Source organism: Xenopus laevis, chromosome 4S (genome assembly GCF_017654675.1).
Source record: "Xenopus laevis strain J_2021 chromosome 4S, Xenopus_laevis_v10.1, whole genome shotgun sequence".
NCBI classification, from domain to species: Eukaryota; Metazoa; Chordata; class Amphibia; order Anura; family Pipidae; genus Xenopus; species Xenopus laevis.
Genome location: NC_054378.1, coordinates 80,647,362 through 80,672,556, shown reverse-complemented (window position 1 = coordinate 80,672,556; position 25,195 = coordinate 80,647,362). Strand labels below are relative to the sequence as shown.

General features: G+C 37.7%; 1 protein-coding gene across 8 annotated transcripts in view; it reads right to left on the bottom strand.

The window, feature by feature from the left end:
* acbd6.S (acyl-CoA binding domain containing 6 S homeolog) overlaps positions 1-25,195 on the bottom strand; it is an 84,358-nt gene that overhangs the window by 16,292 nt on the left and 42,871 nt on the right. For 6 of the 8 annotated variants that reach the window (XM_041591444.1, XM_041591443.1, XM_041591441.1 and 3 more), the window contains 4 exons: positions 24,885-25,019; positions 9,997-10,082; positions 6,824-6,929; positions 4,751-4,840 (listed from right to left, as the gene is read on the bottom strand). In XM_041591444.1, the coding sequence (XP_041447378.1) occupies positions 4,751-4,840; positions 6,824-6,929; positions 9,997-10,082; positions 24,885-25,019 (417 nt within the window). 8 annotated transcript variants of the gene reach the window in all.

The window sequence follows — 25,195 nt, the reverse complement described above, 5'->3', positions numbered from 1 at the left end:
TCAATTAACTTATGAATCTGAATCCAATACAGCCAGAACTCTGACCTCGTAGCTCACTCTGCCTGCACTCATTACAGTTACCAGGACCTCCTTCTGGACAGTTCCCTGATCTTAAAAAAAGGGGGGTTTCAGATCCTGACTAATAGCAGAGCTATGGCATCCCTCACATTCTGCCAATAACAATTTACTTGACCAGTATGATATCATTTAGTTCGCTTCATACAGATGTCAGTTTGCATGGGGTTTTCTCGTAATAAGAACCTTCTAACAGGAGGACAGTATCATGTGTGTACCCTGTTTGTGGTTCTGTACTTTCCTCTACAGATTCACAATGTTAGCAAGATTTCTGACAAAGAAGTCAAAAGAATAATCAGAATAGTTGTCCAAAAACCAAGGATCACTCTCAGAGAGCTTCAGAAAGACCTTGAATTAGAAGGTGCAGTTGTTTCAAAGAAAACAAGAAGTAATGCACTCAACCAACATGGCCTATATGCATGCTCACCGCGCAAGACGAGACCAAAATATAACTCTTTGAATGTCATTGCACACACCATGATTGGAGGATAAATAGCACATCACCCCAAAAACACCATACCCACAATGAAGTGTGGAGGTGGGAACATCATATCATGGTGTAGGGCTTTTTTTTTTTTAGTATATGGCATTGATAGACTTCATATAATTGAAGAAAGGATGAATGGAGAAATGAATGGACATTCTTGAGAAGAATCTGCTACCATCTACCAGGATGCTGAAGATCAGAGTTCATAGAATAGGCCTTCTGAACATTCAAGATTTGAAGACAGTTTGTGTAGAGAATGGGCCAAAATCCCACCTGAGCAATGCATGTGACTAGTTTCTCCATATAGGAGGCGTCTTAAAGCTGTCATTAACAACAAAGGCTTTTCTACAAAGTATTTAATACATTTCAGTAAGCGTGTTCAATGCTTATTCCTTGTGTCATTTGACTTTACTACACATCATTTATGATCTTATTTGTTTTGAGTTCTTAGTATGTGTGGATACTTGGGTTGTTACCAACTGGGGTAAATTTCATGTCAATAGCCCAATTAGAAATATATTTACGGAGAAAAATGTTCAATACTTATTTTTCCCGCTGTATATACAGTATACATAAACAGGGAGTATTAGGCTGTTCAAAAAAAAAATATAGCAGTGTCTGCATTCTTCTTTACAAACAAACATTCACTGTATAAAATGTTTCAAGATTTTGATTTCCTGTGAATCACTAAACTAATATTTAGTTGTATAACCACTTTCTGAGAACTGTTGCACATCTGTGTTGTGACCAACTTCTGGCACCTGTTACATTCCACAATTCTTGGTTTTGCCTAGAAACAGCATTTTTGATGTCAGGTCTGGGGATTGTGCTGGCCACTCCATAACGTCAATCTTGTTGGCCTGGAACCAAGATGTTTCTCATTTACTGGTGTGTTTGGGGTTGTTGTCTTGTTGAAACACCCATTTCAAGGGCATTTCCTCTTCGGCATAGGACAACATGACCTCTTCAAGTATTTTGATGTATTGAAACTGATCCTTAATCCTTGGTATGCGATAAATAGACCCAACTCCCCAATATATCCCCATATCCTGATGCTTGCGCCACCATATCTTCACAATGCATTGTGGTTTGAATTCAGTGTTTGGGGGTCGTCTGACAAACGGTCTGCGGCCCCTAGACCCAAAAAGAACAAAAATGTTGAACCATTTCTCTTTAGGCCAGTCAATGGGTTTTTTGACAAATTGTAAACTCTTCAGCAAATCTTTTTTTTAACAATGGTACTTTGCGGGGCTTCTTGTCGAAAGCTTGGCTTCACATAGGTGTCTTCTAATTTTAACAGTACAGGTAAATTTATACCTTCTTTGATCTTCTTGGAGCTGACCATTGGAAGAGTCTTTGCCATTTTGGCTATTCTTCTATCCATTTGAATTTTTTTTAATGTCTTTCAAGTTTTGGTTGCCTTTTGAAAACATTTGAGATCATTTTGGCTGAGCAGCCATTAATTTTCTGCAGTTCTTTATGGGGGTTATTTACTAAAGTCGATTTTTACTGGTCGGAGTAGAAATTGTTTCACAGGAAAAAAAAAATCAATTTTCAAGATTTATTAAACCTCAAGGCTGCTAAAAGTCCAAATAAAAAATACTCCATCTCAAACCTGCAGAGGTCATGTAGAAGTCAATGGCAGATGTCCCTTTTACAATTGGAAGATATCATGATCTGCACCATGTTTCATACAATAATCAGAATAATTTGTGGTTTTCGGGCGTCAAATCCGAAGAATTTTATCCTTTGGATTTTCTCACAGTCTTTTCTAGCACCAGATTTTTTTCAAGTTGAATGTGCATGGGAGTTTGGTCAAAGTGGTATTAATAAAATAATGAGAAATATTCAGATTTTAGTAAACAACCTCTAAAGATATTTCCCCTCTCCAATCAACTTTTTAATTAAAGTGTGTTGCTCTACAGAACAATGTCTAAAACTACCCATTTTACTCAGATTTCAGAGAGAAATGCACTATAACCAGCATGCACAACATTTGCTGTCTTCCTTCCTTAAATAAGGGCCGTAATTGACACATTTTTTCACAGAACGAATGACGTCGCTAATTGAACTCCACACTACTGTTATTTGGAACAAGCTATTATTATTTTGAACACTGCAGTTATTTTGCAAATGCCTCAATCACTGATTCAATTACACAGAAACATCACCACGCATGTCATGACTGTTGACGGTTTGTTTTCTTTTGGAACTCCAAGGTTACTTCAAATATCCTATTTTTTTTTTTTAGAGCGTTATGTGACAAAATGACAACACTAAGATCCGCTTATAACTGATGACATCACTAAGAGGTTTTTATAAGGATATTGTTTACAGGATATTCCATATACATACACACACACACATAATATGCACAATAGAGGCTCGCACTCGCAGGTCTTATGAATGGAAAAAAGGTGTTTATTTGGAAAAAAGAACTATATATATATATAAATGTGCAATCCAGCTGTACTGCACATTTAATTATATAAAGAATTTTTCACAGAAATCCCTGGAGTTGCTGGTCATTTGCACACTATATGGATTTTTTACCGTGCACCCGGGTAATCGATGCGATACGGTGTGCCACCCAGACGAATACATACATATATATATATATATACACATACACACACACACACACACACACACACACACACACACCTTTAAAGTATGTGTTTCAGTTTACTATGATGACAGGTTGAATGATGCTTTAAAGAACGTTTTGTTAAGAAAGTAGAAGAGTGTCATGGCTTGTGGAATACTTTAGGGGTTATAATTATTAATTGGATCCTGTCCACTGAGCTGACACAGATACCTAAGAGACTGGTTTTAAACATGCTCACACTGTCCATTTTGAACCACACAAATCTGATGTTCTTTTTGAGAACGGGAAGCTTGTGTCTGTGCTGAACATAGTGTTACTGATTATTTTGTCTTTAAATTGAGTGGGAATGGCATTACGTATGTATTTGGTAGTTGCACCTGGCTGTATCAATGAAATCTACCGTAGCCAATCAAAGCATAACTTCGTCATTCCTAGCAAAGGCTATTAACTAGTTACAGCAATAATAATAATTTCTGTTTTTCAAAGCCTAGTATTCACATTGTTTGGGGCAATGCAGTACCCTACTCTTTTGCAAGGCCTTACTGCTGGATTGTTTCCCAGAGTATTCAGAAAATCTAGGCTGCAGGTTGTTGTCAGTAATGAGAAAGACTTGGCAATGGATTGAGCGCTCAATAATAATGTTGTTTGTGAGACTCTCTCCCTGTGGAGACACTCACTCTGCTATTTATTATCTCTGGATTGTCTTTACCCTGAAAGCTTTGAGCCCCCACCCCCATTAACTCTTTTGCCTTCTATCTCCCTCCATTATAGAATACATTACATTTTATACACCCTTCTTCCACTACTGCCATCATATATTTGAGGTCCCTCACAGGCCTTTCCATGCCGCTCATCATCACTGAGGTCACATATAAACTTTACATTTCCCTGAAACCTTTAAGCATTACATTGTACTCAGGTTCTAGCATATATTTCCATAACCGACATTAGACATATTGCATTGCTCTGTGAAGCATTACTCAGGGAAAAGGTTCAAAAAAGGAATAGAATGACTGCTTTAAATAACTGCCTGTGATATTAAGGGATATACTTCTTATTTTATATTGAGTTCAATACTGATTGATGCTGATGTTTAACCCATGGAAGGTTTCAGCATGTGTAGGTTTAAAGTTAAAAATAAATAGTAGAGAGCCAGGGTTTTTTTGTATGAGGCATTTAGTTTTCTCCTTTTTGCAGAAAGTTGAAGCTCCATGAACACTTTTACACATTATATTATATATCTATAGCTCAGTGCATCTTAAGTTCTAGCTATCCCTACCTCTCTTCTGCTAGAAGTGTTATATCTCTACTCCTGAGAACACCTTGTGCTTGCAGTTTGAATTCCTTCTTGCTCAGCTGCACAACAAGACCCTAGACCAGTGCTCCCCAACCTGTTGCTCATGAGCAACATGTTGCACCCCTACCCCTAGGATGTTGCTCCCAGCGGCCACAAAGCAGATGATAAACTGTGAATTACTGGTTTAGAGGCCACATAGGGCTACAAAATAGCCAATCACAACACTTATTTTGCACCATCAATTGCAATAAAAGTAGGAGGTTTATGCAGATATCATTCTTACCTGCATGTTTATATGAGCATTATGAAACAGAATAACAGACACTAGCTGGGTGTGTCCACGGTCACAGGCCCAGTGCAAAAGGCTCCGGCCCTAAGATTTGAAAGAAATATATACTCGATTAATTATGAAAATATTTTTATTAGAAAAACATAAAAAAAATATATATATTTAATTACATGTAAGTAGTGCATAAGCAGAAACTAGTTGTTTTGTTGTAAGTAACTACAAAAATGGTTTTATATATGTTTTATATATAAAATGGTTTTATCTGATTTAGATATAAAAGCACGCTGTATTTGTTTTATTGATAAAACCTGTTGAAAAATACAAGGCAATGTTTCAGTGCTTCCTGCTCCTTTATCAATCTGCAATTTGTTACCCACATGTTTGACATATTTTTATATATGAAGTACCTTATAAAGTGCCCATTCCGGGCTACTACACAGGCCACTGAACATACAATTAGCCTAAAAAATAAATAAATAAATAAAACATAGGATTAACCAACATAAAGCCACAATCTAAACAAGTTATTTGACTAGCTCACTTCCATGAGCTTAAACATTAATTATACTGGCTTTCTTTAATGACGGCTATACCATCATTAAAGAAAGGGGCAAAAGGTTCTTGTACCTACAAAAATGGGAAACATTTTGGATTCATACCTTACAAACGCTTGAGCCTTAAGGTTTAAACCATGAATGTGATCTTACTGCATTTGTTTAATTACACTCACAGTAGTAACATCAAACTGTAATTTGGAGTGTGAATCAAAGTACATTTCATGATAAAGGAGCGGAAGCTCTGAAACATTGCCTTGTATTTTTCTACATGATTTTTCAATAAAACGCATACAGAGCACAGGACTTATATACACATACATTATATATATATATATATATATATATATATATATATATATATATATATATATATATATATATATATATATATATATATATATATATATATATATATATATATATATATATATACATATATATATATATATATACACACACACACACACACACACACACACATACATACATACATACATACATACATACATACATACACACAAATACATGGCAAAGTAGCTATTTAGGCAAGGATTCTTATCATTTCTAGACGTAAGAGGCCCATACGATTCGAAGCTCTACAGATATAAAACACAGGCCCACAGAGACATATGTAGAGAGGATTTTGTTGCCAATGGGTGACACTACTACACTTTATCTAATGTTGCACACTGTAACCTAGCTCCCACAGATATGGGTCTTTGTTCTCCAGACCTGCAATGAATACTGCATTGGCAGCAGGACACCTGTCAATGGTAGATGGTAAGTACAGGGCTGTGTTGTGCCCTGATTGATGCCCCTTGAGCTGCAATTAATGCTAAGTAAGGCTGCACTAAAGTCTCTCACCACAAGTTCTCTGTAACAGAATGCTAATGGTCATGATTTTGAGACTGGCCTATACTAGTAATCTGTGAATTGTGGCAAATGCTGCTAAGTGGCTGCTGTAAGATGCCATAGTCAGTCACCATTTGTAGGCTGTGGGGGCGATTGCGCCTCTTTGTACTTGAAATGTCACAGCCTATTTTTGAAGCCCAGTCCAGGTCTGTTTTAAAACCCTCATTGCGCTAATAATTGTAGCAGGGAATCTCATAAATGGCCCTTGCTGTGTTATTTGCAGCTTGTGTGTGCCTCTCGCGCGTTTTGATAGGTCTGAGAATTGTCAAATCATTCCTTCAGTCGTACACTTATGAAACATGAGTTACTATTGTTACTGATGAATAAAACAGTAAAAAAAGACGAAAAAGCAATGAACATTGTTACGGATTTATGAATACAGGTGCTTGCAGTTGCTAATAGCAAACAATTAGATATTGCCTCTCATTTTCTAATTTGTAGTAGATAGGACAAAATTATTTGCTAACTGGTTGCTATTGGCAACTGCACTTGTGCATTTTTACACAAATGCTCCAAAGCCAGACCCATGGTGTACATATAAAGAAGCAAAAATGCTGAGGACTAATCATTAACAAACTTGGAAGTAAAATTGTGATACCTCATCATCTGCCACATTGACATCAACGGATCCTGTAGACAATGCATGTGATACACGTGAGTGGTTATTCTCTCTACAATAGTCAAATATGTCTTTATCTTCTTCCCTGTTTGGAAGAAAAAAAATAGCATTTACAGCTGAATTGGAAGGTCTAAAATGTATGCAACCAACTCGGGGTTTCCTTTTTATAAAAAAAAAATATCTGGCATACCAAACATTTAGACTCAATTATTTACCTCAGACTGGAGTACCACTTGCTGTCATGTACAAATATGACTGAGAATCTTTTAACATATGAGAGTCTGCTTGAAAATATACACTAGACAGGAAGAAAGGTTAGATTTATGAAGAGGAAGCACAAAAAACTGCAAAAATAAGTGTAAAGGTCCTCACACAACTTTCTCTCCATCCCTCTGAGAGCAAAAGGCACATCACCTGTAATTATTTCCAGTCTTTAATCAGCTGTTGCTCAGCGGCTCTCAAGTGCCAAGTGCAGCAAAAGCTCATTAAGTGCAGCGTCCGCAGCCCTCCTTTGCACATGAAGCTTTTAATTGCTTAGTGTTATTAGGCAATGGTGCGAAAGTGATCATTTTCATAAGAATGGGGGTCTGCAGGCAAATGGAGGGTGGCAGTCCCTGAGGTGTGCAGCAAACACATACCACACGTTCATTCAATTATTCACACCAGCTGAGCTGTTGCATGGCTGTGTGAGCCCAACACTGAACACATTGCAGGAGGTGAAGGAGAAATTATCTTGGGGGATAGTGTGGAACCAGCTTAGTCTGCACATGCAAACTTGTAAAGAATATTCACTCAGTACAGCCAACACACAGCAAATAACTTCTCCACAACTAAATACTGCCAAGCCTATTATAATCATACCTAGAACTATTATTAAAAAGCATGAGGATACTTTAAATACAAAATGTCCAAAATGTGATGCTTATAGATAAAAAATGATTTGCTGCTTTGTCTTTGCAGTGATGGAGATCAAATCCTGGATTCCTGTACAACTGTACTCGGATCTATAAAGCGCTTATATGCATAAGGTCCTCTGGTTTTATAATGTATGTACCCTTAACCAGAGTGGAGATCCAATCTTGCAGCTTAAAGGTATTCTGTCACGATTTTTATGATGCTATTTTTATTTCTAAACTACACTGTTTGCACTGCAGATAATTCACTCTATCATGTAAAATGTAATTCCTGAACCAATAAGTGTAATTTTTTTTAGATGTAATAGTGGTGTGTAGGCAGGCATCTCAGGTCATTTTGTCTGGTCTTGTGCTTTCAGAAAGAGCCAGCACTTTAGGATGGAACTGCTTTCTGGCAGGCTGTTTCTCCTACTCAATGTAACTGAATGTGTCACAGTGGGACCTGGATTTTACTGTTCTTAGATCTACCAGGCAGCTGTTATCTTGTGTTAGGGAGCTGCTATCTGGTTACCTTCCATTGTTCTGTTGGTAGGCTGCTGGGGGGGGTGATATCACTCCAAATTGCTGTACAGCAGTAAAAAGTGACTGAAGTTTATCAGTCACATGACTGGGGGCAGCTGGGAAACTGACAATATGCCAGCCCCATGTCAGGTTTCAAAATGAAATATTAAAAAATATGTATGCTTTTTTGAGAAACGTATTTCAGTGCAGAATTCTCTGATTAGCACGTAACCAAGATTAATCAAATTGATATTATGGAAAAAATTATGACACACCTAGAAGATTCAATGCATTGACAAATGTACTCTTTGGATTTTATAAGCAGGGCAATTTCAGCAAATATCTGCCCACAGAGCCTACAACTGAACAGCTCTGCCAAAGAGGGAATGACCTTTTTCTTAAAGGACCAGTAACACTATTTTGTTTTAAGTTCAAAATCCACTCTACCCTTTTCCACCTGCAGATCCAATAGTACTATGATTAATGCTTAATAAAAACACATCTTCTGGATGTACTCTGTCTTTCACAAAAGGCGACTGCAAGATCCAATGTGCGTTGCTCAACATCTCCTCCTTGGCAGCCTTCTAAACCGGAAGTTCGTTTTGGAGGCCGACAGTGTAACCTCTTCGGCATAGTTTTTTTCTGTAAAAGCAGGGGAGAGGTAAAAGAATGCACGCAGTGATTTAGGAGGGGTCTTCGTTAGTTTTTAGATTTATTGGTGACCAGTGTGCTGCTGCAGTCCATCACTCGCCTGCTCTTACAGAAATAAATGATGCCAAAGAAGTTACACTGCCTGTAGCCAAAACAAACTTCCGGTTTAGAAGGCTGGCATGGAGGAGATGTCGAGCAACGCACATCGGATCTTGCAGTTGCCTTTTCACCTTTTGGGAAAGACAAAGTACATCCGAAAGCTGTGTTTTATAATGGTATTTTTTTTTTTTATTAAGCATTAATCATAGTATCATTTCTGAGAGATGGATCTGCCAGTGGAAAAGGGTAGAGTGGATACTGAACTTGAAAAAAATTATTGTTACTGGTCCTTTAAGTAAAGGTTGACAACTAGACGAGTGAGCAATGGTGATTAAACAGAGGTTCTAACAATAACCAGAGTCTAATGTTAAATAAAGAAAAGTATGCTTTGTATACCAACATAAGTATGTTTCTCCATATAATATCACTGCTCTGTATTTTATCAACAGTGTTTCTTTAAAACGTCAGAATTGTCTAGACACTGATTTATACCACTTGCAACTAAAGCCCTATTTGTTACATGGCAGCAACTGTTAAAATATACTACTCAATAAATGTATAAGACCATGGCAATATACTACAGAGTGTGCATTGCTTTAAAAAACTGTAGTCCAGCCTGACCACACAAATTGACCTGTGCTACTTCATGCCAAGGGAGTCCATTTATATGGCAGAGTAACTAATCAATGGCAGACCCCATCAATCATCTTTGGTGCAACTAGTTGGGCCTGATCAAAGGAGAGGAGGACAGATGGCTCCCCATGTGAAAAGGATTAATTAAATTCTGATAGATTATAGCAATGCCTCATGGGACAAAGCAAAGGGAGAGCAGAAATTAAGTGAAATGTGGATAACTTGTGACATGAAGCTAAAATTCACACACAGTCAAATGAAATGTTAAAGATATTGGATAATAATAATACTAAGTGCCAAATGCAGAAAAGATATCACAGATAAACATGCTTTGGGAAATAGCTCTAGAGTTACCTGAGGGTTTCTTGGACTTTGTAAAGGCAACTGACCACTGGACCACCAAAAGTTGTTTTGGGTTCTTTGTAAGGTTCTTCCAGTGCCTGTAATCAAATGAACCACAAAATCAAACAAAGTATGTATAAAGACTTATGATAACTACTACAATTCAGCCAATATATATTCCTGTGTGGATGAAATTCCCACTAATAAACAGTGAAACACTGAGCCATGCAAATTTCAGTATCGAAAATGCAGTACTGCAGCATGGTATGGCAGTAAAAAGAAAGTCAGATACTAGTGGTGTGCGGGTCGAGAAATTCTTGACCCGCCCCCGTCACTAACCCACCCCTTCCACTCGCTCGAGTCTATAAAATTAGGCACCGGAAGCCGGCAGTGCTAGGTCGCAGGAGAAGATTTTGTGCAGGAGCTGATTTGAACCCGCCTGACCCGCGGGTTTCAGGTCGGCCCGCACATTACTACCAGACGCTCTTAGACTACTGCTTGGGAATCTTGCAGGTACTAATTGAAAGTGACAGGACCTACCAAAACTAGGTATAAGGGGCTTGTTTGTGTCAGCCGCAAGTGCCGGCCTGCCTATGTTCTTATGAGGGTAGACACAGGTAACGGTCAGATAAGGAGCAGAAATATACCAGAACAGCTACAATGTTTCTAAAAGGGGTTGTTCACCTTCCAAACACTTTTAATTAATTAATTGATTAAGTAATTTTAGTTGTTTTCAGATTGTTCACCATAAACAAAGACTTTTTTTCAATTGCTTTCCATCTTTTAATTTTTACCAAAATTGAAGTTATAAGTTTAATGTTCCTGTCTCTAGTGTCTCAGTCTGGCAGCTCAGTGATCCAGGTGTATACTGAACTGTTACAATTTGATATATTTTTCAGTATCATCTGTGGAATATTAGTAACTATTGTATCAATTCTAACAGCTGCTTTTAATGAAGTTCAGGCATGCTGCTAAAAAGGGACAAAGATAACAAATGTATCAACTAAATGTATCAAACACTTTTTTCAGTTCAATTGGTTTCAGATTGTTCACCAGAAATAAAGATTTTTTCCAATTACTTTCTATTTGTGACCATTTTTATAATATTGAGGTGTAAAGTTTAATTTTAATTTTTCACCTCAAAAAGCAACTCTGGGAATGGGGTCACCGACTATAACAATTTTAAATTGATACATGTAGTTGGTACATTTGTTTTGTCCCAGCTGAGCAAAATCCCTGAATTCCATGAAAGCCGCTGTTAGAATTGATACAATAGTTGCTAATACTCCACAAAGCTGCTGAGAAATGTATCAACTGATTGTATCAACTAAATGTAGCAAATTTTAACAGTTCAGAATGCTCCTGGATCAATGAGCTGCCAGATTGAGACACTAGAGGCAGGAAAAATAAACTTTAAACTTACATTTTGGGAAAACAGTAAAAAATAAAAGATGGAAAGCAATTAAAAACATTTTTGTTTATGGTGAACAATCTGAAGTCCACTACACTGAAAAAAGTGTTTGGAAGGTTAACAGCCCCTTTAGAGTCGGCGACCTCCATGGTTTTAAAAAATAGTGGTGAGCACAACTTTCCCTTGTTTGTTACAATGACAAAGATGCCCACAGTCAGTCCCCATTTTCTGACCATTACATTATCTTTTGATGGTCAGTGACACTTCCCATGTGTGCTGAGAAGCTAACCTAAGGGGACCCAAAGGAAAGCAGCAGAAAAGTAAGATTACATTCGTCATAGAATCTGATTTTTATTAATCAATTCTTATTCATAATGTGCTGGTTTCTAAGTTGCCATGTAACGTGAATCTGAATTAACTACTTAACAGTTATTTATTGTAAATTCTTTGTCATTTTTTTTCTTTATATGGTATGCATAATGTATAACAAGGGCCAATTCTTAAGCCCAGGTAATGGACCAAATAAACCGAGCATTTAGTGAGAAGAGAAGACTAGGGACATCTTTGGAAGCACAAATCTTCACTGCTAAGTGAAGGTCTAAGTATAAGGCATTTCTGGACTGTTTTTTTATGAGCTTTAGTTCTGCTTTAAGTAGGAAAAAAAATCATGCACAGAAACACACATGAATCCCCAGTGACAGCTAATACTATATTTCAAGTGTCCATCTGCAGCAGAATGACAAGGTAATAAGTAAAATGTAGTGATACATTTATAACAAACCATAAAATGCTTCAGTCAGGTGGAATCTAACAGAGAAATCGTTTTGCTTACTGGTTATTTTGTTTACCTGAACACAGAGCCAAACAAAGGCACAGGAAAGGGTATGGTCTCTACATAAATTCCCAGAGAAAGGGCACACAGCCACAAAACACACAGATGCACAAAAAACATACTATAGGAACATGAACCCAAAGAGTAATGTTAGTAGCTATGCAGTCAGAAAATTAAACATTGCCATAAAGAAAGTGAAAAGCTTGACTTTAGATGTTAGTTAATGGATCTCATGACATTTTAATCTTCTGTGCTTATTTAGCATCAATGGGATTTTTCACCTATCAAAGACTAACAGTCGTATGAAAAAGTTTGGGAACCCCTCTCAGCCTGCATAATTTACTACACTTTCAACAAAAAAGATAAACATGGTATGTCTTTCATTTCCCAGGAACATCTGAGTACTGGGGTGTTTTCTTAAAGATTTTTCGTGAAGCAGTATTCAGTTGTATGAAATTAAATCAAATGTGAAAAACTGGTTGCGCAAAAATTTGGTTAATTTTGCTAATTTGAATGCATGTAACTGCTCAATACTGATTACTGGCAACACCAAATTGGTTGGATTGGCTTGTTAAGCCTTGAACTTCATAGGCAGGTGTGTCCATTCATGAGAAAAGTTATTTAAGGTGGCCAATTGCAAGTTCTCCTCTGAAGAATGACAGCATGGGATCCTCAACGCAACTCTCAAAATATCTGAAACCAAAGATTGTACAGTATCATGGTTTAAGGGAAGGCTACAAAAGGCTATCTCAGCGGTTTCAACTGTCAGTTTCAACTGCAAGGAATGTAATCGGGAAATAGAAGGCCACAGGCACAGTTGCTGTAAAACCCAAGTCTGGCAGGCCAAGAAAAATACAGGAGCGGCATATGCAGAGAATTGGGAGAATGATTACAGACAACCCAAAGATCACCTCCAAAGACCTGCACAAACATCTTGCTGCAGATGGTGTATCTGTACATTGTTCTACAATTCAGCACAATTTGCGCAAAGAACATCTGTATGGCAGGGTGATGAGAAAGAAGCCCTTTCTGCACTCACGCCACAAACAAAGTCGCTTGTTGTATGCAAAAGCTCATTTAGACAAGCCACATCCATTTTGGAACAAAGTGCTTTGGACTGAGTTATTTGGTCATAACAAAAAGTGCTTTGCGTGGTGGAAGAAGAATATTCCAGGGATTGGGGCCCTTGTGAAAGTCGAGGGTCGGACGAATTCAACCCAATATCAACAAATTCTTCAGGATAATGTTCCAACATCAATCACAAAGTTGAAGTTACACAGGGTTTGGATATTCCAACAAGACAATGACCCTAAACACACTTCGAAATCTATTTATTTATTTTTGCAGAGGGACAGTCACAGTCCCCTGACTTGAATATCATGGAAAATCTATGGGATGATTTGAAGCAGGCTGTCCATGCTCAGCAGCCATCAAATTTAACTGAACTGGAGAGATTTTGTATGGATCAATGGTCAAAAATACCACCATAGACACTCATCAAAGGCTATAGGAGGCGTCTAGAGGCTGTTACATTTGCAAAAGGAGGCTCAACTTAGTATTGATGTAATATCTCTGTTGGGGTGCCCACATTTATGTACCTGTCTAATTTTATGATGCATATTGCATATTTTCTGTTAATTCAATAAACTTTATGTCACTGCTGAAATACTACTGTTTCTATAAGGCATGTTATATATTAAAAAAAAGTTGCTACTTTGAAAGCTTAGCTAATAATAAACAAAACTCCAAAGAATTAAGAGGAGTTCCCAAATTGTGTATTCTTGTTTGGTCAAATTTTTTTTAATTACAAAATCAGAAAAAAAATCGTATTTTGATAAATAACCCCCTTAATCTTTAATTCATACATCATATTAGCTGAAATTGCTATATTGCTTTATTTATATTTGATTTTAAAAAAATCTTGGAAGAAATAGAAGTGTAATGCTTTCACTAGTTGAGCATAGAAGAATGCAGAGCATGGATATGCAGTGTACCTTATCCTATAAAGCTCTTCCACCAAGCAGCATGCAGGGAGGGAAGGAGCGAGCAAGTGAATTGAAGAGCCCTCTGCGGCCTTGGAAACAAACAATAAAGCTGTGCAGTCTCTACAGACATCTCTAGTGACAGCTGTTGCTAAATAGCACAGTTATTTTATGCAAATGTGTGTCTGCTCGAGCCTCTTATTTGCATACCAGAATATTAGACTCCAGAAAGCTTGGCATTAGACCGGTAGTCAATTATTGCCACAGGTTAGAATACATGGCACATGTGAATTGATAAGCTGCTATGTTCAACTGGTTGAATACCAGGAACTGATTGCATGAACAGTTGGAAAATTCCAAACATAAAACCTGAAAGTTAAACTTTCATTGCTATACAAATCTATGTTAAATTACTAATACATGTATGAGGTGGTATTTCAGAGGACACATACACAGTCATTTGTGTGTCAAAGGGTGCCACTGTAGGTTGTATTGTATTATGTAAACTTGAGTCACTTCTATCATATTCAGCCACAGTTTTTATGACTTAAATCACAGAAATCACAAGTTCAATACATTACATGGGGAGGATGGCACACGACTTCTTAAACACTCCCATTACTACTCAAGGCATCACCACCAATGAAGTGCCAGGAAATACAATGAAAGTCTTACATCTGAAGAAGAAACTAAAAGTCTCAAGATACTTTGCATATAATAAAATCTTCCAATAAATACTGAGATGACATTCTTTATTCACATTTCATTGGAGTGCTCTGTGCCATTTTCCACTCACCAGACTAATGACCACAGGAAGGTTGCAAAGTATCTGCAGATACTGTATGCAAGAGTGAACACAACTTTAAAGCATAGTTTTAGAGACAGATATTTTCTTTCTTGTGATTAATGGTGTTATCATGCTTATTGATCTAGCTCATTTCATGCATATATAGATGCTCCCTATCCCTAATTATTTAACTGTAAGCCTGCGAGAATCACAGAAGAACAACTTGAACTGCCTCCAAGCTTCCAGTCATGATTTTTCTGGTGTAGCTTTAATTTCTTAATTACATTGTTTAAACTGCAAATAATTGTTGTCTTGTGCCAGGGAGCAGTTTTCTGATTACCTTCCCATTATTCTATTGTTAGGCAGCAGTAAGGAGTAACTGAAGTTTATCAGAGCACAAGACTTTGGGCACATGGTAAACTGACAATATGTCTGGCCCCATGTTTGCTCTTTTGAAAAACAGATTTCAGTGCAGAGTTCTGCTGGAGCAGCACTATTACCTGATTTGAAAAAAAAAAACAACATGTACACAGACAATCTTATTGCATCAAACAGGCACGTGTACACACACAGTTGTACTATTACCTAATCAATAGTGACCATTTTGTTCTTGGGCCAGTCTCAACTTTCTGTCAAGCTCCTCCTATCAAATATTTCTATACAATTTTGTCTGTTTTCCCTTCATCCAACTATCTGAACATTTTTAACAGAAAAGAAACAGTAATTTAAAGGTTAGTGTCACTTGCAGTATCACATATGACCTTTTGCAGCTAGCAGTTCCATCAGATAGACCGCAATACAACAGTATCAGCTGCTATCCTGAAGACTGAAGTGAAAACACCGACATTACAATGCACTAAAAAAAAAAAAATAGGACCTTGGATCTTTAAGGCTCTGAAAATCAAACTCACCACACCACTTCAGCTATTGGCTAGCAGTCCTGTCCCTTAGTCACTCCTTGCCTCCTCCCTTCCAGTTTGATTTGTATTCTCACCATGCTGACATCAAACCCATAATTCAATTAGTTGGAGAGCAAAGGATCCCCCAGGAGAAGCATTCTCCTGGCCCAAATCCCTGCATTTCTCTAGCAGATGACAGCAGGATGGGGGGAGGAATACAAACAGCCGAGGTAAAGAACACTAGCAAAAGAGACTACAGGATCACTGACAGCCTACGCCCTCTCACATTTAACTTGTCCCACAGGGAAAAAGCCAAATGATGTGCACATGCCAGACACTGGGCAGTTAACCAAAAGCATAGGGACAACTAACTCCCACTGCAACCATAACACATTCATTTACAAAACGCTCCCCTGGGCAACAAGTGAAGTATCCATGTAAGAGGAAGAGATGGAGAGCCACTAACAGATGGCTTGCCTTGTGGGATCATATACGGCATACCAGAGCCATGCATATCAATGATACCAGCTCTTCTATTCCTTTTCGGCATCACTGGAAATGAATCCATAGTTTTATACAAAGTTCTCCGACATATTATTAGATAATATAGATTAGTTAAAAATGTCAATTCTAAACATGGCTATAACTCACACACTTAATAGGGGTTAGGAATCTCAACCCCAGGTGACACCATTGATGATCCAACCAATGAAGTATATCCAATCGCACTGTTCAACTGAATTGAAGGGTATTAAGTAAATTATTGTAAACAAATCAGTGTTAAAAATAAGCATATCCAGAAGTGTTACTTGCAACCTCCCAGAGATGGGAGGGGGTTCTACACAAGTTGCGCAATGCAAAATCTTCACCTGACCCTCAGAAGTGAAGCTGCAAGGTTTCACAGATTTCTAGAAGGCTTAACTATTTATTCTGTTCTATTGAGAATTTCTCAACCCACACATCACTAGTGCACTGCAGTCACAAATCTATTTTCACACTACCTACTAAAAAGCACCATATATTTTACCATATTCTTTAAAGGGAAAATAAACCACCATTTTGACATGAGCTCATCCAGTGGGGCTTACGTAGAACTGGTTCATAAAAACATCCAGAAAAAAATTATTTTATTTCTACATGGAACAAGGTATGGGTGGGGTTGCATTACACTGACAGCACAAAGGATTGTGGGAAATAGCTCACTGGAGTTATCATGGTTTTCCTCAATCTGTGGAATCAGGTATGCAATTATATCTGGAAGTTCAGATAATCTTTATGCCGCTTTTCTTCACAAGTACAACTGAATGAGTTCATGGCTAAAAGGGGAACAGGGCCAGGAAGCAGATCCTCTTTTCTCAGCCTGAAAAAATTGCCAGGCTGAGAGCAGCAAAGTATTCAGCCGTGTGCCCACAAACTTAAGACACATACACAGTAGCCCTTGTAAAACACCTGCCAAGGCCGGGGCCGGTATTACAAATTTACCGGCAATGTAGTTGCCGGTAATTTGTAATACACTTAAAAAAGCCCTTGGCCTGCCCCCAATTCGCTCAGAACTTACGTTTTTTTTTTATGCTTCTGGCCATCGTGTGTGTTGCTCCGCCCCTTTTGTGGCACTATTTGTGGCCCGCCCCTTTGTGTCATGGACCACCCTCTTTTGTTCCCGCCCCCCACACCAGCCGGTACCATTTGTTAGAAAAGGTAGCAACCCTAAATACACCACAGAAGTTAAAAGAACAGTAACACCAAAAAACAGAAAGTGTATCAAAGTAATTAAAATATAATCTACTATTGCTTTACACTGGTAAAAGTTGTGCATTTGCTCCAGAAAGCAAACAGTTATAGTTTATATAAACAAGCTGCTGTATAACCATGGGGCAGCTATACAAAAGTATGGAAAAAAAAGTACTAGGGGGAAAAAAAAAAAAAAAAAAAAAAAAAAGAGAAAAGGCACAGGTTACATAGCACATAACAGATAAAACACATTTTTACTGAACAGGGCGTATCTTATGTAACCTGTGCTTTTTCTCCTTTTTTCAGCTTGAATGGCTGCCCCCATGGCAGTAGCTTATTTATATAAATGATAGTAAAAAAAAAAAATCACACAGCTTTTACCAGTGCACGGCAGCAGTACACTATTTTAATTACTACACTTTCATTTTTTGGTGTTACTGTTCCTTTAAAGAGAATGATCTAGATTTTCATACATGCCGATGTCATGCTGGTATACCCACAGGTTGGACAGGTTTGGTTCACAAAGAGGGGGGGGTGCTATTAGCAATGGGTTTGGTGAATCCTGCTGCCTTCGAAGTCCGTTATCTTGACAACCTTCCCCCTTGGTGACTTCAATGACAGGGCCACTTTCCTCTCTGTTTTAGGTCACATGAAGTCCAGAGGGGTTTGGGCTTGTAAGCGTGTGGGTCTGAGTTTTCTGACCCAAGTATCATTACCCGGTAGACTTACACTACTAGACGATTATGGAAATAGTGGGGGGGATAACTGCTATGCTTTACCAGAAATTAATTTTTTTCCAACACATTTTAATCAACAGTGTAATATGGGGTTAATCATTTTGGTTATTGTCACGGACCTCCTCATACCTTGAAAAATTCCTGCTAGCAAACCAGCACATAATGTAAATATTAACAATACATTTATAATATCTTGCCTAGCTAGAATGTTAAACATAACAATGAAAAAGCCCAAAAATAACATAAAATGAAACATAAATCCCTACGCAAGGTATAAATGTCTGTAATGAGAGTATTGTCTCATACTGCCACCAACAGGCAACTCACTGAATGACATTTAGACTTAATACATTTTCTTATGCAAATTAAAGACAATACAATAATAAATGCCGAATGGAAATACTGCAGTGCAAGTGTAAGTATCAAAAATAGTAAACAATAAAAGGAGTAAATTAAATTAATACCCAATGAATTCCTGGAAAAGAAACTACAGTACAACCACACCACCACAAGAGGTTAGTAGAAAAAGAGGACTAGTAACCCCATGTGTACGTGGGAGGGATGATCTAAGGGTATGAATCAAACGTAAGGGCACTTAGAGTTTGTGAACCCTTTACATTTTTTATATTTTTATATGAATGTGACCTAAAACATAAGCTGATTTTCAAACAAGTCCTAAAAGTAGATGAAGAAAACCTAGTTAAATGAGAAGGAAAGATTAAAACTAAGTAAGCCTTATCAGAAAGGTCCACCTTCACCCTCAAGGTAATGCTGCTTTTGACAGAGTCATTTGTCAAAAGAAACACTGCATTTCTTCCCTTCTATTATGTACACATGGGCTTCTGTATCAGACTTCCTGTCTTCAGCTTAAAACTCCATGCTCCGGCGTGAGCATGCTCAGTTTGTTCCTCTTACCCCCTCCCCACCCTTCTCTGCTGTAATCTGAGCCCAGAGCTATAAGTGAGCAGGGAGAGACTCAGACAGGAAGTGATGTCACACCAAGCTAATACTGCAGCTCCCATCCTAAACAAACAGAGCTTCTAGAGTTTTTTATTCAGGTATGGTAAAACATTCTACAGAATAAATATAGCATTCTAGCTTGCACTATTGCAGCTAATCTATTGGCAATAAAATGCCTCCGTAGCTTTCCTTCTCCTTTAAACAAATAAAACATTAATATTTGGTAATGTATTTATTGTAAAAAATAATGATCCAATAAAATATCTGCATGTGGCAAAAGTAAGTGGACCCTTAGGAGTATCATCTAATTTGAAGGTGAAATCAAAGTCTGGTGTTTTGTGGATGTGTATCGTAGATGGAACAAATGAGGTGTCATAAAGAGTCAGTGATATCCACCCACATGCACGCCCAAGCCCCATCCCATATCCCGCCCACTCCACATCACAGTTAAAAGACCACACAGACATCAGTGCTAAAAACATAAACCCCCCCCACACACAAGTTATAAAAAGCTATTGATGGTCAGGGCCCCCTTATAAGTTAAAAAAAAATTGGGGCCCCAAAAACATTTTTTACAAAATTTGAAAAAAAAATTTAAAATAAAAAAAAAAACATTGGTGGCAGGGGCCACCTTACAAGTTTAAAAAAATTGGTGGCCCCAAAAATAATTTTCAACAAAATGTTTTAAGAAATTTAAAAAAATAAAAAAACATTGGTGGCAGGGGCCCCCTTACAAGTTAAAAAATTTTTTTTTGGGGCCCCAATTTTTTTTGTAACGTGTAAGGGGGCCCCCTTACAAGTTACAAAAAAAATTGAGGACCCGAAAAAAAAAAAAACATTGGTGGCAGGGGCCTATAGAATATTAAAATAATACATTGGTGGCCAGGGGATTTTAAAAAAACAAAAACACAAACTGGTGTTCAGTAGAATTGAACTCAAGGCTTCAGGACATCAACTTCACCTCCTTTCGTGACGTCGCGGTTTCAGGACTTCTATTTCGGCTGTTTTCGTGACTTCGGGTCATTTCGCCACTTCAGGACTTCGGCTGTTTTAGTGACTTCGGGTCTTTTCGCCGCTTCAGGACTTCGGCTGTTTTCGGGTCTTTTCGCCGCTTCGGCTGTTCGGCACTTCCGCATACGGCAACCTGCGAAATGGCCGCATGGCACGGGCACTCGTAAGGGGGGCCCAGTTCTTTCAAAAATGCACCACTGTCGGGCCCCCCTTCAGGCCCGGGACACATGTCCCCCTCCGATGGCGGCCCTGAACACTATCTCTGAAGAGTTTTGACAATCAGACAGATTGTGTACAAATGGAGGAAATTTAAGGCCGTTGTTACCCTTCCCACAAACGATCGACCATCAAAGATAGCTCCAACTACAAGGTGTCTAATAGTCCGAAAGGTTACAAAGGAACCCAGGGTAACTTCTAAGGCCTGTCTCACATTGGCAAATGTTGATGTTCATGAGTCCACCATCAGGAGAACATTGCATAGCAATGGTGTGTATTGAAGGATAGCAAGAAGAAAGCCATTCCACCCACCTCTCTACAGCTTCCTTAAGATCATCATAGAAATGTTTCGGCTTACATGAGGAGTGTTACATTTGGAGAAAGAAAAAACAAATGCATTCCAGCATAAGAACCTTATCCCATCTGTGAAACATGGTGGTGGGAGTGTTCTGATTTGGGCCTGTTTTGCTGCATCTGGTCCTGAATGGCTTACCATCATTGATGGAACAATGAGTTCTGAACTATACCAGAGAATTCTAGAGGAAAATATCAAGACACCTGTCCATAAACTGAACGAGACAGTGGGTCATGCAGCAAGACGGATCCTAATCACAAATCTACCAAAGAATGGCTAAAGAATAAAGTGAATGTTCTGGAGTGGCAAAGTCAAAGTTCTGACCTTAAGCCATTTGAATTGTTGTGGAAAGACCTAAAGCAAGTCGATCAAGTGAGGCAATCCACCTACATCTAAGAGCTGAAGCTGCTCTGTATTGAGGAATGGGCAAACATTTCTTTGGGTTCATATGCAGGACTGATCAAAAGTTAATGCAAATGTTTAGTTGCAGGTATTGCTGCACAAGCAAAAGTAATACTGATTCACCACTGTATACCTTAACCCTTTAACTGCCAAGCACGTAGGTCCTATGCTCTGGCAGGAAAATGCTCAAACTGCCAAGCACTTAGTACCTACGTGCTGCCCACTAAATAGTTTCCTCGCTGCACTAGCAGCATTTGCCACCATGCAGTGAGTCTGATGGGCCACCAAACCCCTAGGCAAAAAGGGGGCTGCCACATTGGTCCCTGCAGTAATCCAACTCTTAACCTGGGATTCATCGCAGGAACATCATACAGCTGGACCCTTCCACACTTCCTGCTGTGTAATTTCTGCGCTCCTGGGATCCTCCAAGACTGTCAAGGACCCTCCTGCATGCAGAAACTTTAAGTGCATTTTCTTTGCACATTTACACACATTTGTACAAACACATACATTTACACACTACACATTTTACTAACGTTAGCTTTATTTTGCTTTTCTGGCTTATTTTCTTTTGCACAATCATACTTTTTTTATTCTTGATTTTATCAATTTACCTCGTTATTCTCCTCAAAACTGATTTCACAGAGTCACTATTGGATCAAGCATTCTGACAGCTAACCATGCTTTCGGATCAGTTATTTTGTTATTTCATTGATTTGCCTAATTGTATTTGGTTTTTGTGATTTTATTGTGGATTTATGCTTGCACTGTTGTTCCTTACATTTTTTGATGTAATTTTGCAGTTTGGAGTAGAAACACAATTCTAGCAATTTTGGATTCACCAGAATGTGTACTTTACAACAATTGTGGCAAATAATATGCAGTCAGGGCGATAGTCAGCCGAGAACATTCACCTGCTTTGGTATATCTAAGCATCCTAGCCATCAAACTATTCAGTAGACACTTGATGTTAATATTTAGGGTGGTTTTACATTGTATCTAAGAAATTGTGTGACATAATTGTGGCAAATAGCACTAATTTTAGGCGATATTCAGAAATGTCATAAAAACCACTGCCTTTAGAGTAGCTTTGCAGTTTGGTAGTTTGGAGTACAAATACATAACTAACCATTTTGTATTTGTCAGAATGTGTACTTTACAAAAATAAATGGTTTCAGGGGTCCCTATACTTGTTTGAGGCTTTTAGTACACATAAAACTGGCAGTGTGCTTCTAAATTAGGGTAAATGTAAGCCATCAAATAAGTATCTACAAGGTGGATTTTGGGGTCTTTACATGTCAATTGTTTCGCTAAACCTATGTATTCGGTATCAAACTTTTAAGCAGACCCCTGGGGTTCATATTTAGAGTGTTTTACATTGGTACCTAATGAAATGTGGGAGATAAGATGCTGCAAAGTGGAAGTTTGGTGATTTTTGGGAATATCACCAAAATCGCTAAATTTTGAAAAGCTTTGTGGTTTAATGCTTTGGAGTAGAAAGACATTCGTACCCAATTTGGATTTCAGGGAATGTGTACTTTCTAAAAATATATGGTTTTCTGGGGGTGAAGTACTTTTTTGTATCTTTACCCCTCATAAAATGCTGTAAATGTGTTGATTTTGGGGTATCTGAAATTACAGAGCTGATAGCTCGTATCGTGTCTTCATTATGAGGCCCCAATATGCCACATACTTGCATGCATATCAGGCATCAAACTATTCAACGGAACCCATGAGCTCATATTTAGGGTGCTTTATCTGGTTACCTGATGATATGTGGGAAATATGATGCAGTAGACTGGAAGCTTTGAGGTAATTTTTTAAAAATTTCACAAAATTATAAATTTAGGGAAGAATTGCAACTTGGTAGTTTGGCGTACATATATAAATTTAATTCTTTAGGATTTGTCAGAATCTTTTCTTTCCAATAATGTATAGTTTTCTAGGGTAAACCTGTTAGTGGAAAGCTTGGCATGAAATCAGAAGTATGCAGTTTTGTGGAGCACTGCTTTGAAAATTTGGTTGTGTACTGCTTGGAGTGTTTGGCCTATACAAGTGGGAAATCTCCATAAAACTATATATATTTGGTATTGGCGCTTTCAGGAGACATCAATCTTTCCAAATCCGTGTTCTCATAAATAAAATAAATTATGTTTCTGATATATTACGGGAAACATAGTATTATCTAGTATTACGGGAAACTTTTTTTCATTTTTAGACACATAGAAACCTATATATTTTTACAGAAGTGGAATAACACCAACATTCTAGCATATTTTGAAAGTTTAGGAAAAAAAATTAATATATTGTATTCCTGTGTAAACCAACCGACCCCACCAAGAAAGGTCCCTAAAGTGAAAAAGTGCAAAATGCTCAAAAATGGTCTGGCAATAAAAGTACCAAATTGGCTGACTGTGAAAAGTTTAAAATGTAACCTTCATAAGAATACAAATTAAAAAGAAAATAGAGCAAAATGTACTGGAGGGGACTTGAGGCAGAGCAATAAGTATGCAAGTTCACACCTTTCACCTTTCCTAGAATGCATACAAACCATAAAAATAATACCAAGCCCAGATGAGACTTAAGCTGGCCGTAGACGCAAAGTTCCGATCATAGGAATCATCGTACGATCGGACTTTCCCATCTCCCGACCTGCCACTAACCATTCCGATCAAATAAACTACAAAAGAACAGATCAGCCGATGTTCTGGCCCTGACAGCAAGCGTACAAAAGTACTTAGGTGTTTCAGTCTAGAAGCTCTATAATCCAATACAATAGTTGCTACGTTTCTCAGCAGCATCTGTGAAATATAAGTGACTATTTTATCATTTCTAATAGCTGCTCAGCAGGCACAAAGATAAGAAATGTATCAATTTAGTTTGCAGAGTCCATAACGCTGCAAACTAAATTGCTTTAGAAAGAAGAAGGTGAAAAATGAAACCTTAAACTTCAAAATTAGAAAAACAGTCACAAATAGAAAATATAAAGCAACTGTAAAAAATCTGTAATTGGCCAGAATGTACTACATGGCTTTGTGGTCCAGAATAATGTCTAGACTATTATGTTTCAGGCCCCAAAAATTAGACATCACCTACTGATCAGAATGCCTACATCAAAATTAAACACATTTAAATTAAATGTAATGCTGACTGCTGCACAGTACCTGAGGTAGATTAATCTAAGACTGAACTGGGTATCCTGTAGGAATCCCAGCTTCCAGTTTCTTTTAGAAATGTTTAACAATTCTAGTCTTACTAATTTGATAGATGTTATCAAAATCAATATTTAATATTCTATGAGACTTCCAGGGATTTGATAGCTTAGACCCCAAATAGAATGCCTGGTTTGAGATGTTGAATACCATTTGTGTGCATGAAAACACAAAAAGGAATTAAATCTCTATAATACTGAACTTGTATAACCCTGTAAGCCCTCTAGTCACAAGGCTAAATTCAGGCAAGACCAGTTAAATAAAACACACAAATAATTAGAATAGTTTTACTTGTTCAAGAATCTCTATCATTTTCCACACATTTGCATTAAAGGAAAATAGATAAGCTCCAGAATGAAAAATACCTTTACTTTAAATACACTTTTATCTTCTAAGCAGCTTTGTATTTGTCTACTATATATTTTTCCGTTATTGCTGTCTTTTATCTGCGCTTCAAACTCTAACATCAATTTAAATGTTCTTTGTTGGAGAGAGTGACTCTGTTAAAACAAGAATCCATATTGGTTGTTAAAGCTAATTTTTAATACTGGATGTTCAGGCAAATTATTAATATGTATCGATCAGTTCAGGTCTTCCCGTTAGTTTTTTTTAACCTGCCCTTAAAACCCACTTACAACTATATATCTCTGTGATACATATACTAATTGAAAAAAAT